The sequence below is a fragment of the Panthera leo genome, chromosome B4, assembly GCF_018350215.1.
Source record: "Panthera leo isolate Ple1 chromosome B4, P.leo_Ple1_pat1.1, whole genome shotgun sequence".
NCBI lineage: Eukaryota > Metazoa > Chordata > Mammalia > Carnivora > Felidae > Panthera > Panthera leo.
In genome coordinates, this window is record NC_056685.1 from 117,026,026 (window position 1) to 117,038,902 (window position 12,877).

The following is a 12,877-nucleotide window of genomic DNA, read 5'->3' on the forward strand; positions in this document are numbered from 1 at the left end:
CTGATTCTCTTTCCTTTTAATTGACTATTATGCATACACACTCTTGGTTTCTTAAGATAGTTAACCAATTTTGGTTCTTTCACAAACTCTAACTGGGTGTGTGACTATTGCATAATACCTTACTTCACAACCAACCTGAACCCAGCTCATTCAACCCTCACATAGTGAGATTATTTTGGTGGTGGCTGTCTTTGATGAAAAGGAGTCACATGACAAGGCAATAAACTCATATTAGGGATTTAGTTAAAAATAGAACAAAACAAACTTTCAGAGGTATCCTGAGATTTCACCCGTCTTCCCTTTTATATCGTTTACTCTCCCTGTCAGACTTCTGCAGTGGGAATTTGTGAGCCATGCCAAGAACCTGAACCATCAAAGAAGGATTCAGTTATAAGTCAGGACATATTAGGGCTGGAAATGTTAAAATCACATTTTTAAAGGACAGAGGGCCCTTGTCATTCTTGAGGGCAGTCTCCTGAGGTCTTTTGAAATTCCCCAGTTCCCGTTACTGACATGTTTACCCAGGTTCCTGGCTCCCACCTGAATCACATGTTTTGTGGAGAGGCATGAATTTGCTGTGGGTATCCTTACTTGGTGACTTTTTTAAAATGAAGAAACACTATTATACAGTTTCATTTTTAAAGATTAAGGGTAAAGGTAAACAAAAACCACTTGAGATAAGAATGCTGGGCTTGAGCTGTTACTAGCCAACTGGTTTCTTCCCTGGTGCATCTTCTGTGAAATAACTAATTCCATGGCCTGGGAGCAGTCACACTGAGAAGGCTGAGTCCTTAAATGTTAATGACCTATTGCATTCTCTATAAAGTTTATGGTGCTGTAAGTGTTTAAAAGTTTATTTGGGGCACCTGGGTGGTTCAGTCGGTTAAGTGTCTGACTTTGGCTCAGGTCATGATCTCGCGGTTCATGAGTTTGAGCCCCTCGTCGGGCTCTATGCTGACAGTTGGAGCCTGCTTTGGATTCTGTGTCTTCCTCTCTCTCTCTTCCTCCCCCACTCGCTCACTCTCTCTCTCTCTCTCAAAAATAAACGTTAAAAAATTAAAAAAAGTTTATTCAATATTTTTGTTATTGACTTATATAATTAATGGTTATTATGCTATGCTTACAAGGGTATTTTAATCAAGTGGTGTGTGTTTTGAAGCAGATGCTGTTTTCTGAGTAGCTCTTAAAGTTTAAGTGCAAACATGGATTCATAACTGTTGAATTTTGATGGTTGTGCATTTTAGATCAGATATTTTATGGAAAATATTTAGACTACTTGTCATTATAATTACATGCCTTTTAAAGGTATGTTACCATCTTTGGGGTATGTTTATAGCACGATAATGTCCTTTGTATATAGAGAGATGTCTGGTGATGTTGTTCCCCATTCCTGCTCCAACTCTGCCAGTTTTCTAGCTTCTGGTATTTAATTAATGACCTGACAAAAAAAAAATATCATACTTTAAATACGAGTTGGAAATGCTGTTTTTCACTGGAGTGCTTATACCTTAATAATGGGGCAAATATTATATGACACTGCAAATAAATAAAAAATAAATAAATTATATGTTTTGATTTTAAATTTTCATGAGTTTCTTTGCTTAGTATTATGCTATTTTGATTAAAGATATATTCTAATCTTATTTGGAGATAAATCTTTAGTTTTTCAATCATAGGGAAGCCATGGGAACCAACAGCATTTTGTATGAATTAATAAAACCACACGGTACCTAAATTATGCTACTAAAATATTCCTTTGTTCAATATATTTCAAAACTTATGCTTCCTTTCAAATGAGACTAAAAGATTCCTGTGGCAACTTACTTAAAATATGTTCAAATTAGTTCTTTTAATGATTTGGCTGCAAGTTACAAAAAAATTGTAACGATTATAAGCTCTCTATTATCAGACTTTCTCATGAGATCACTTGTTTTAGGGACTACAGACTTAAACAACAGAAATTGGAATACAAAATTGCCATTATTTAACTATAAAACATGTTAACAGTCTTTTTCTTCATCTAGGTACCATTTACATTTACACCATTTGCAGAAAACTGATGATCATAGGTCAGTCTTCCAAGGTATGAAATTCACTGACAAAATATCTTGCCTTGTATTTCCTGTTTTTCTCAAGACTTTTGTTAGCATTGAATGCTAAACAAAGGAAATCAGTGGATTATATAATAAAAGTTAATAAGTATATATTATATAGTTTTACTGTTCATACTTTAACATGACCATCTGTAAAAATAAAAATCTAAAAAAAGACAATACCGTATTAATGAAAAAAAAAAAAAAGAAAGAATTCCTAAAATTGATAGGTAATCTCCAGTGTTCTCAGTCACTCAGATTAGTCATTACTTGTCAACTTGATACTGAACATCCCTCTGGTAACTATATCTTTAGGTAGGGTGACCATGCATCCTGGCTTGCCAGGACAGTCCTGGTTTATGTCTGTTTTCCTGGAGTAATTATTAATAGTGCTCCCTTTCACTCTTTAAAGTGTTCTGGTTTGGATAATAAACTATGGTTACCCTGTTTATGTATGATGCTATGGAGTTTGGACTTTGTTCTCCTTGAACAGCTTGGACTTTACTTATGGCCCACCTGCTAGTTGGGTGAATGAATGTACACCTAACCATTGGCCCAGTCATGAGCTGAGGGGAAGGGGCCTTTATTTCATAAGAAGAATCTCACTTACTAGAACTTACTGCTCAGTTTTAGCTTGAGGAAGTGGCTGACACTTCTATTGACTTCCCTTCAATGTTGGTAGCACTTGTGTGTGTAGGAGACATATTTATTCCCTGTGTCAGTGTCCGGTCATTAGAATATAGCCCAAGAAGGGAGAATATACTCCTGTTGAGACCATGCTTGAATTGTTTCTGGTTTCTGAAACATTCCTGCTTTATTTTTCTTTCCTGCATGCAAAACCTTATGCTGAATATTCTAACACTCAGGTCAGATACTTTTTTTAAAAAAATTATTTCTTCAAAATATAACCCAAGTATCTTAAAATTTGACAATTCTTAAAAAATACAAATGGAAGAAAAGATGCTTGCATGCTCAGTGCATAACATTAATTATGTGTTCTCTCTGTTTTGTTCCTCAAATTTAAAAGCTCTATTACTGACAGTGACTTGAGCAAGCTCTGTGCCAGCATTTTGAATGTAAATTAAAATGAAGGGAGACTGTCTCATGAATAATGTAAATGTGGCCTACACACTATTCCAACAATTCTGCATTCAGTTCCAGATGATTTCCTAAAGAGAATTTGCATACTCCTGTTGCACTTGCTGTAGCAACAAATACTGCTTCACAGAACCATCATAGTTTGGTCTGCTACAGCATTTGTCTGCCAGAGCCTTGAAGGGCAGAGACATCTGTGCCAAAACTTAACTGTTAGTGTTTGTGCTTGTTAATGCTGAGAGAATTTTAGTTTAATGTCACAGTCATCTTAAAATGATTTCTTATTCAGATCCGATGTAAGACATCTCCTCTCCCCCTTATTGAACTTGAGCTTTTGTCTGACAAAATAAGGGCTGAAGGAGGACAGTTCTATGGCCCGAGTCTTGTGGGATAGGAATGGGGGCAAGTGAGAGATGCAAGAAATTTGGGGTGGTGGGTAGTTGTACAGTTAGCACTTGAAGATTGGAATGAGATTCTTTCAGTTTGTTCCCTATAATAAGTTTCAAGGAAATTAATAATTTTCATCTAGAAATTCCCAAACCCTCAGCTGGTGAGTTGATTCCTGAGCTGAGGCTATAAATGAACTTTATGGGTCCATTTAATGGGGACAAGTCCTTGGAGGTTCAGCCACATCTGAGTGCTTCTGGGTATGAGGGATCCCGATTCTGCAGCAATTTTAGAATTCAAGTCTGTTATAGCATACAACAGAAAGAGAAATAGACATGGGATCCTCAGGCTTTTCCCGTGTCACCCTAGAGCAATCTAAACTCCTATTCCTATAGGATCTAGGCATAATGGCTACCATTTGTTATTATTATTGAATCTCTACTATGTGTTAGGTCTGTGTGAAGGGCATATATAATGCTCACTATTGTCTTACGAGGTGGGCAATATCATCATCATCATTTATTGAATGAATGCCTACCATTTATCAGGTATGCTTCTGAGTACTTTCTTCACATATTATCTAATTTAATCCTCACACCACCACTTTGAGAAAGGTGCTATTATTAACTTCATCTTAAAGATGAAGAAGCTGAGGCTCAATGTCTCACATTTAGTTAGAGGTGTAGCTAAGGCCAATACTACACCGTACTGACTCTCAACACCATTAGAAAAGTGATTGCCTGGGGCGCCTGGGTGGCTCAGTCGGTTTGCCTGACTTCGGCTCAGGTCATGATCTCGCGGTCCGTGAGTTCGAGCCCCGCGTCGGGCTCTGTGCTGATGGCTCAGAGCCTGGAGCCTGCTTCGGATTCTGTGTCTCCCTCTCTCTCTCTGCTCCTCCCCTGCTCACACTCTGTCTGTCTGTCTCTCTCTAAGATCAATAAACATTAAAATTTTAAAAAAAGAAAAAAAAAAAAGAAAAGTGATTGCCTATTGACTAAATTTAACCATGTCATGACCCATCCTATTTTGGTTCACCTAATCAAATGGAGGAGCCATGTAGGAGGGCTACTAGTTTTTGACATGACTCTGTATTCCTTAAGATGTTCTGAAGACCAGGACTGACCATGGGCTCTTCCCTAAATGGGAAACACTTGCTTTGGTGCTCAGACAGGCCACCAGCAAAACCTCCAGGAATGGAGGGAGACCAGGTTTCTGAAGCCTCTTTCCCTAAAGATATATGACAACTTCACTTTCATTTATGGTATAATCTAGTTTCTTCTGAGGCATTTAAAATTGTAGCACAGTACTCAGCAAACATTAAAGAATACAGTAGAATATATATTCATCCTTACAGTTGATATCTGTTTCATTTTACTATAAAATTGAAATAGTTTAGTAAAATCTGCGGCTTGAACAATTATTGTCAAATCATTCCATGTGCCATTACATAAACTTCAAACCCAAACTCTGAAATGCCTCCAGGTGTTGTCTTCCTCCAATGATCCGCGCTGGTATAAATGATGCTGCAGTGCCGTCCTGTGGCTGAGCTGACTAATTGTGTGTGTGTTTCCTGCCCAACCTCTGAACCATGCTCTTGCTGGGCTCTTCTCACTGCATTTTTCAAAAATATTTTTCCCTTATGAAGAAAGCGGTTCTACTGAAATCATTTTTTTAAATTAATAGAAATAGTTCTTCCTAGCTTTTGAGAGCAAGAAAAAAAGCTACAAATCAAGATTTGTGGTTTTTTAAAAGTTTTTTTGAAATGGCTCTTCATCTTTAAACCTGAATGACAGTTTTCCAGAACCCCAAGTGGAATGATGGATTTTCAGAACACCCACTTTTTCAAGGCTGCCCCAATGTGGTGGAAGGAACGCTGCTGTGCTTGTAAGTCTAAAGACCTGAATTCTAGTCTCAGCTCTGTTGCTTACAAGCAGTTTAGCCTCTTGGAGTTAGATTAGGTCACTTTTAAGGTCCCTTGGGGCACTAAAATATGTGATTGGGGTGTTTTATTCTAAGTCTGAATATGAACTCAAATATAATGTGAGCAATTAGTGACTGAAGCTATTTTTATTTTGAAATGTGAAATTTCTAATATCAGGAATCCCAACGGGGTTTTGAAAAGACATGTGAGTTTAAAAGGGGAAAATTTATACATGGTTTAATCTCATACTCCCCAAATTGCAACAGTCCAAATGCAAAAATCCACAATGAGATTTTTGTGCTACAGATGTGAGAAAACTCCAGTTTTGATGACTGTTAATTCCACATCAGTTCACAGTTCAGCAAGGTTAGCAAACAACAACAGCAGCAAAAGCAGCAATAAAGCAACCCCGGACCCACTTAGTAGAGACGTAGTGTCCAGAAACAGGGACCAAAAGTTTCATTTAACTGTGGAGAAGTTATCACTCTAAAGGACATTGGCAACCTGGAGCAAAGCCACAGGAGACTAACCATGATGGAGAAGGGAAGAGCAGGTCTGGGATATATAAAAGCGCCCAGGAATGTTTATCCTGGAGAGAGAGCTGGGAGAGAAGACAGGAAGCATAGGTGTTTTTCAGGTCTTGGAAGGCTGTAACTTGGAAGTGAGTTTGGGGTGGTATTGTGCTATTCCAGAAGGTGTAACTAGGACCGAGGCCCTGAAGGTATATCAGGATGGTTCATTTCATTAATGAAGCACTTTTCATATTTAGAATTGTCTTCTGATACCATGTGGCACATCCTTGTTACTAGAGGTGAGAACTCTGGGGCAGGGAAGGTATAGGACATCAGGTGGTGGTGCCAGTGATGTTGGTGGGCATGAAATTGGATAGGCTTTGGGCCCTTTGATTCTATGAATACTTGGCATGATTCCATATTTGGCACCATTAACTGAAACTTTTTAATGATGATCAGTCAAGAAATATTTATGTAATATTTACTATTACATGCCAGGTAGTTTTAGGAGATGGGGATATGGTGGTGAACAAGACCAACAAGGTCCGTTTCCTAAGTGAATTTACACTCCAGTGGGATGAGCTTAGTGGATAACCAAGACTATTACGATTCTGTGTCAAACTCTGATCTACTTCCAGCACTCTCTTTTCCTCTGGAATGAGAACTGACTAGGCAGGGGAGAATTCTGGACTTTCAGATTTCTTTCTCTTAGATGAGAACACTAAGATGCTTGCACATGTGTTGTATATACTGCCTTTGACAGCTCCAGAGATGGGAATAGGGTCTGAATGTTATTAGTGTTTTATCTATTTGTATTATTAAATACTACGTCAGTCTGGTGGGTTTGCTTTATACATATGAAGCTCCTGGATCATTTTGATGATTTGCCTTTTCAAGGTGGGTTTGACTTTTATAGACATATTTTTCCTTAATTACTTCCTCAATTATTGAAGGCCGAATTTGTTATTGGAAGAAGGACTTTATTCCATTGTTCACATTTATTATCATCATTTTCTTGAGAATCTTGAATACTTGTTAGTCTCCTGCAGTTGGTTCTGCTGACTTTAAGGCTGTTCATTGAATTCATTTAATAGCACTTGGGAATATCTGCTATGTACCTGGTACTCTTCTAGATGCTGGTGATATCTAATAATGGTGCTATTCCTATTTTCAAAGAGATTACAGTCTAGTTTTGGAATCACACACATGTGAGCATATTAGTGCAACTAAATGTAAAATATGTACATAAACATTTACATAAATTATATATATACGTATATATATGTATATATATGTATTATGTATATATGTATATATATACATATATACATAATACATATATATACATATATATATGTATTATGTATATATGTATTATGGACACCCATAATGCAATTATGGTATAGATGGAAATAAGGCAATAGTCATTTCTCTCTAGGGACATTGGGAGAGTCTTCAACAACTGTTCTCTTTCCCCTCCTTATCTTGTTCCTCCACCCTCTCCTGCTCCACTTTCTCTTTCTTCACTGTGGTCACCAGAGTGAACACTTAGGTGTGTAATGTGTTCTAAGCATTTAGCCTCTATTAACTCAATTAATCCTCAAACAATCCTATAAGATAGTCATTATACCTGTCTTGCAGATGAAGAACCTTGACACATGGAGTTTAAATAAATTGTCTAAGGTAACACTGCTAGTCATGGAGGTAGTGTTTCAGCTTGGTCATATGGGGTGGGTGAAGGAGAGAACAGGGTAAGCAAAGACATGTGTATTTGGGCCACTAAGATGTTTTGTGGAATGGAAAGCATTTTGGAGTAGCTTTAAGTATATGACGTAGGATCAAGAGTAATGGAGGGAGGAGAAGGCAGGGACTAGGTAATGAATGGTGTGTGTGTGTGTGCCCTAGATAGGGTTGTACTTCACTGTATAGGCAATAGGGAGCCATGGGAGTATTCTAAACACAATTAGACAGCCCAGTTTGCATTTTAGAAAGCTAATATTGGGGCCACCTGGTTGGCTTAGTTGGAAGAACATGTGACTCTTGATCTCGGGGTCATGGGTTCGAGTCCCACATTGGGTGCAGAAATTACTTAAATAAATAAAAGTTAAAAAAAAGAAAGGTAATTTTGGTGGATATATTATATAAAATATATAAGGAAGGGGGCATATGAGAAGAACAAGGGTTGAGTGAGACCGAAGACAGGGAGACAAGTGAGGAAGTATCCTCATAGTCTAGGGAGACATGTGAGGACTTGCTTGGTCAAGGTCAATATTTCCATGGATACAATTTAGAATTTTATATTCTGAGATTTTTGGCTCAGATTCTTATTTTCATCTCAGTAACGTTTTTTACATTTACATGAGGAACATAGATGAAATTCTTTATATTCAGTCAAGTGAAAGGTAATATAATCACATTAACTTTTGAGCTTTTGGAATAGTTTTGAAGAAAGAAAAAGATTGAAAATTTTTAACTGCAGGATACGTATAGTCAAGTAGTGTTTCCTGGTATAGAGTTTGTAGGAGGAGTATGTCCAAAAAGGGACATAAAGAATAAAAAGAATTACCAGTGGTTGAGGGGAAGCATATATTCCTACAACAGGCCAATGACCATGATGATCTTTCCCCACCATTTTGTTTCAAATTGTACCTGGTAATAGGCACCATTTATGGGGTGCTTACAGTGTGCCAAATAGCATCCTAGAATGTCATGTGCATTGTCTCCTTCTCCATAACAGCACTGCTACCATGTGCTAAAATACCTATTTTCAGATGAAAAAAAAAAATGAGGTCTGGAGAGGTAAAATGACACAGATACTAGGTGATAAAATTAGGATGGAAGCCCAGGTCTATTTGACTCCAATATTGGACTGTTTCTACTAAGTATCACAGGCGCTGGAGAGGAAGCCTTTTCCATCTCCCCTACCCTGCTATACTAGCTGATTTTCAGAAACATGCATTGGTTCCAGGCCAGGTAATAACAATTGCATTGTTAGAATTAGCTCCTAGACTGCTATTGACACTTGATAAATATAGATAAAAACAAGCTGGCTTCATAGGACTTTAGTAGCTAAGAAGGAAGATATTCTAAAATGACTCACTTGAGATTTTGAATTCTTTAAATTATTTTCTTTTTAAATGCTTGTTTTTTCTTGACTCACTATTTATGGTATTTTTGGTTTAAGTAGTCAGCAACTTGTGCTCACAACTTATAATCTGATTATATTAGATAAAAATCATCATTATTAGCTTAAAATGAAAATTTACTTGAGTGTGCTCTTTCTTCCTCAGGCCTTGGAATACCTCCTGTGGGCCAGTATGTGTATGGAGTTCTCGGTCCCGCTCCTGTCTGTCAGGTACCTGACGTGGCGGGCTACTCTTTACACTGCCGTCTGCCAGTGCTATTATGACTGCCAAGCTGGCGTTCATGCAGAGGTAGGCCACTTGTCATTCTCAGCATCCCAGTATCGAAAATTACAAGTCATTAGCATTTTCTTGTTCAGATGCCCAGCAACACAAGCACAGACAGACAAAACCTGAAGAATTGCAGTGGAGCAAAGACGGAAGTCCCAGGGTGTACCTGCAGAAATGTGCTTGGCTTCCCCGTTCTATTGATCTCTTGCTCTACATTCTGCTCTCTCCTTTGCTCTTTGTTCACTTCCACCTCCTTGGACCCTTTTCTGAATAAGATTTCTGATATCTTTCCTTCCCCATTGAATTCTTTCACACAAGTCACTCTTCTTCCCTATTTAGTTTTGCATTCTATGCCCCCTGCAATCCATTTGTCTTGCTTTTCTCTGCTTCCAGATGCCATTTAATACACCCCCCCCCCTTTTTTTTTTGTTTTTCTTCTTTTCCTGTATATCTTTTAGACCGAATACTTGAAATGTAACTTAACTTTTAGGGGTTTCTATTAGCCTATGTGGTACCTCTGTGTAAATGAAAAGCACCCTTTTCTACAGTACATGGTACTTAGCTTGTCAGTGGATGAGGGCTTGGTGAGAATTAGAAGTAGGCACCCCTTCCCGTAGGCCAGCACATCCCTGCACCAGTGTATATGGTCTGGTGAGTGCAGAGGATTTCAGCCTTCACTTAACCTCTTGGCTGGAAGTCTGAGCAGGACAGAGCTTTACGGTTATACAAATCTTTTTTCGTATCCTGTTGACAATCATCTGGCCAGTTAATGGCTCCTTTACATTTGGTTTTTCCTGCCCAAACTAATTCTGAGGGATTGGATGGTAGTGGCCCATCCTGAATGGCCTAGTATAACCCTTGTGGGAGACATTTTCTAGCCCAGGATGCGTTCTAGAAACTACTCACCATACATGTACAGTTAGTTATAGTGTACTAGGGGTGGCATATTTCTGTAGCTATTAGAATTGTCGGCGAATGGAACATATACATAGTTTTGACTGTTTGATTCCTATTGGAATTCTTCCTTATTGGAAAATTTAACTGTTCATGTATGTTATTATGTCTGGAAGCGTCTTCAGGAAAAAATTTTAAATTATAGATAACGTATTTCAAAGAAATGGTAAAATAAATTACATAAATTGACCTGTTTTGTTACTATCTCTAGAGAATTATAATAATGGTGATCTGATTAAATAAGCAGGCTTCCTTCCTTCCTTTTTTCCCTCAGATATTAATAAATACTTCCTACATGCTGGCTACCAGAGATACAAAAATAAATAAGATCCTTAAAGGGCCTCACAATTTAGTGGACAAAGTGAATAGTTGAATACATAATACAGCATGCTTTAGTAAGGTTAAGATTTAGGGTAGAGCACTGAGGAGGGGCGTGTGTTTATGTGTGTGTGTGTGTGTGTGTGTGTGTGCGCATGTGTGTATGCAATGACAGAAAAGTGATAATCTATATGAAGCTACAGAATTTGGCTTTCCTTATTTTTTTGATTTTCTTGATTCATAAAGTTAGCATATCTGACAGTTTATTGACTTTAGACCTGCAGAATTTGGGGATGCTTGTAGGAAATGATTGATGATATACTTACAGTGTTGTAAGGAGTTAGCATCAACAGAGTTTAATTCACCAATTAACTCAAATATCTGGGAGACTAAAACATACGGTCTTGATGCATTTTTGATCACTATACTCTCACTTATTATGGATTAATTTTTTTAATCACGTATAGGCATTTGCTCGGCGTGCTTTAGCTAAAATTGATGAGTTAAGGCAACTGGAATTAATGAGTTCCTCACAATCGCAGGAAGAATCCAGAAGATACTATAGAGAGGCCACCATAAAGGTATAAACATTTCATGAAATAAAAGAAATTGACTGCACTATACAGTTGATTAAGTACATAATATTAGTGGTTGAGAAGTGCATCCCATTGTTACCTCATATTTAATTCTTCTTTTTGAGATAGATGGCAGTGATGATCTTCAAAAGAGGAGTATTTGAATCTAGAAGGAAACACAAAGGTTTGTTTAGACCAAAGATAAGAGTGAACCTAAGGGAAGCTCAAACTGTAAGTCTAAGAACGTCTTCTCTTGTTCAGACTCTTTTTGCAGTGTATTTGTGTTAACCCTCTATCTTTTAGGTCTGGTCACTCAGTATTAAATCCTGCACCCTGTTCCCTGCACCAGTGGCAAATAGAAGAAAGCCTTCCCACTGTGGGCATGGCCTCACTTCATAGCTTTCTTAAAGCTTTTGTGCCTTCACACAATCCCACTTTTGCAACTTTAAAGGGCAAGAGGCAGAAGAGCCTGGGAAAGGTTCAAATGTACACACTTTGAGTGGTGCCACAGTGACCTTTGTCTTTGATTCCTTGTTGTTGGCTTAGGGGCCTCTGAGGTTGGCGAGAACGTGGAGGGACCTTTGGGACTGTTTATGAGCTAGGCTACACCATAGCAATAAACAACCCCCATATCTCAGTGACTTACAATAACTGTTTATTTCCCACTGGCATCATACTTATTATAGTTATCAGGGGGCTGTGCTCATGACTGCCACTCAGGGCCAAATTGAGCAGAAGCCCTCATTTCAAAAATTGCTGGTCATTCTGCCATGGGGGATATGAGAAAGCTCTGGAGAATCTTGTACAGGCAATAATGCCCAGCATGGAAGGGACAGCAGTCTCTACTCACATGTTCAAACTCATCACATGGCTTTTCTGGCCACAAGTGTGTTTGACCAGCAGCGCTAGGGCTGTTGGGGATGGAGACTGGGACACAGTTCTGCCTTTTGGGGCCCTCTGCCCTTTCTCCCTCCTGCCATTTCCTTCTCCCACTGTCTTGCCCTTGCTTTTCTGAATCTCACTATCTCTTAAGGCTCAGTTCTTTTTTTTTTTTTTTTCTTTGAAGCTGTTGTAGATAGCTGTAAATTCTTCTGTGAACTTCTTTGTAGGGACTGAAAATGAAAGTGAGGGGGAAGATGAGCAGTTTCTGACAGGAGAGTGGTAGACTCTCAGAACCTGAGAAGAACTTAAGAAATCATCTGATTCAGTCCTTTCCTATTACATATGGGAAAATAAATCCCAGAGTATTTAAATTATGGCCTCAAGGTCACAGAGGAAGCTAGTGGCAGCACTGGAAGCAGACCCCAGGTCTCTGGTTCAGTGCTTTCTCACTACTCCAATAACTGCTGCTCTCTTAACTCATTTCTTCTTATAACATTTAGGAGCAATTATTTATTTATTTTTTCTCTTAATATCTAATTAAGATCTCATAATATCTAAATACAATTATTATTTGGGCATGGTAGCTTTCTAGTGTGACTATGATATGTTGACTACTGAGCCCAGAAGTACATTTCATACATCCTTTTAAAATCGTGTCCCTTACCGACCAATGGTGTATAATTTGTGCAGGTGGTGACTTCCAAATTATAGCTAATTCCTTGGATGG

At 38.2% G+C, this 12,877-nt stretch overlaps 1 protein-coding gene across 4 annotated transcripts in view; it reads left to right on the top strand.

Moving 5' to 3' along the window:
• The window catches only part of CFAP54 (cilia and flagella associated protein 54), a 288,803-nt gene that overhangs the window by 17,930 nt on the left and 257,996 nt on the right, over positions 1-12,877 (top strand). For all 4 annotated transcript variants that reach the window (XM_042947439.1, XM_042947441.1, XM_042947440.1 and 1 more), the window contains 4 exons: positions 2,025-2,083; positions 9,299-9,442; positions 11,161-11,274; positions 11,398-11,499. In XM_042947439.1, the coding sequence (XP_042803373.1) occupies positions 2,025-2,083; positions 9,299-9,442; positions 11,161-11,274; positions 11,398-11,499 (419 nt within the window). The remainder of the gene's footprint in view (positions 1-2,024; positions 2,084-9,298; positions 9,443-11,160; positions 11,275-11,397; positions 11,500-12,877) is intronic.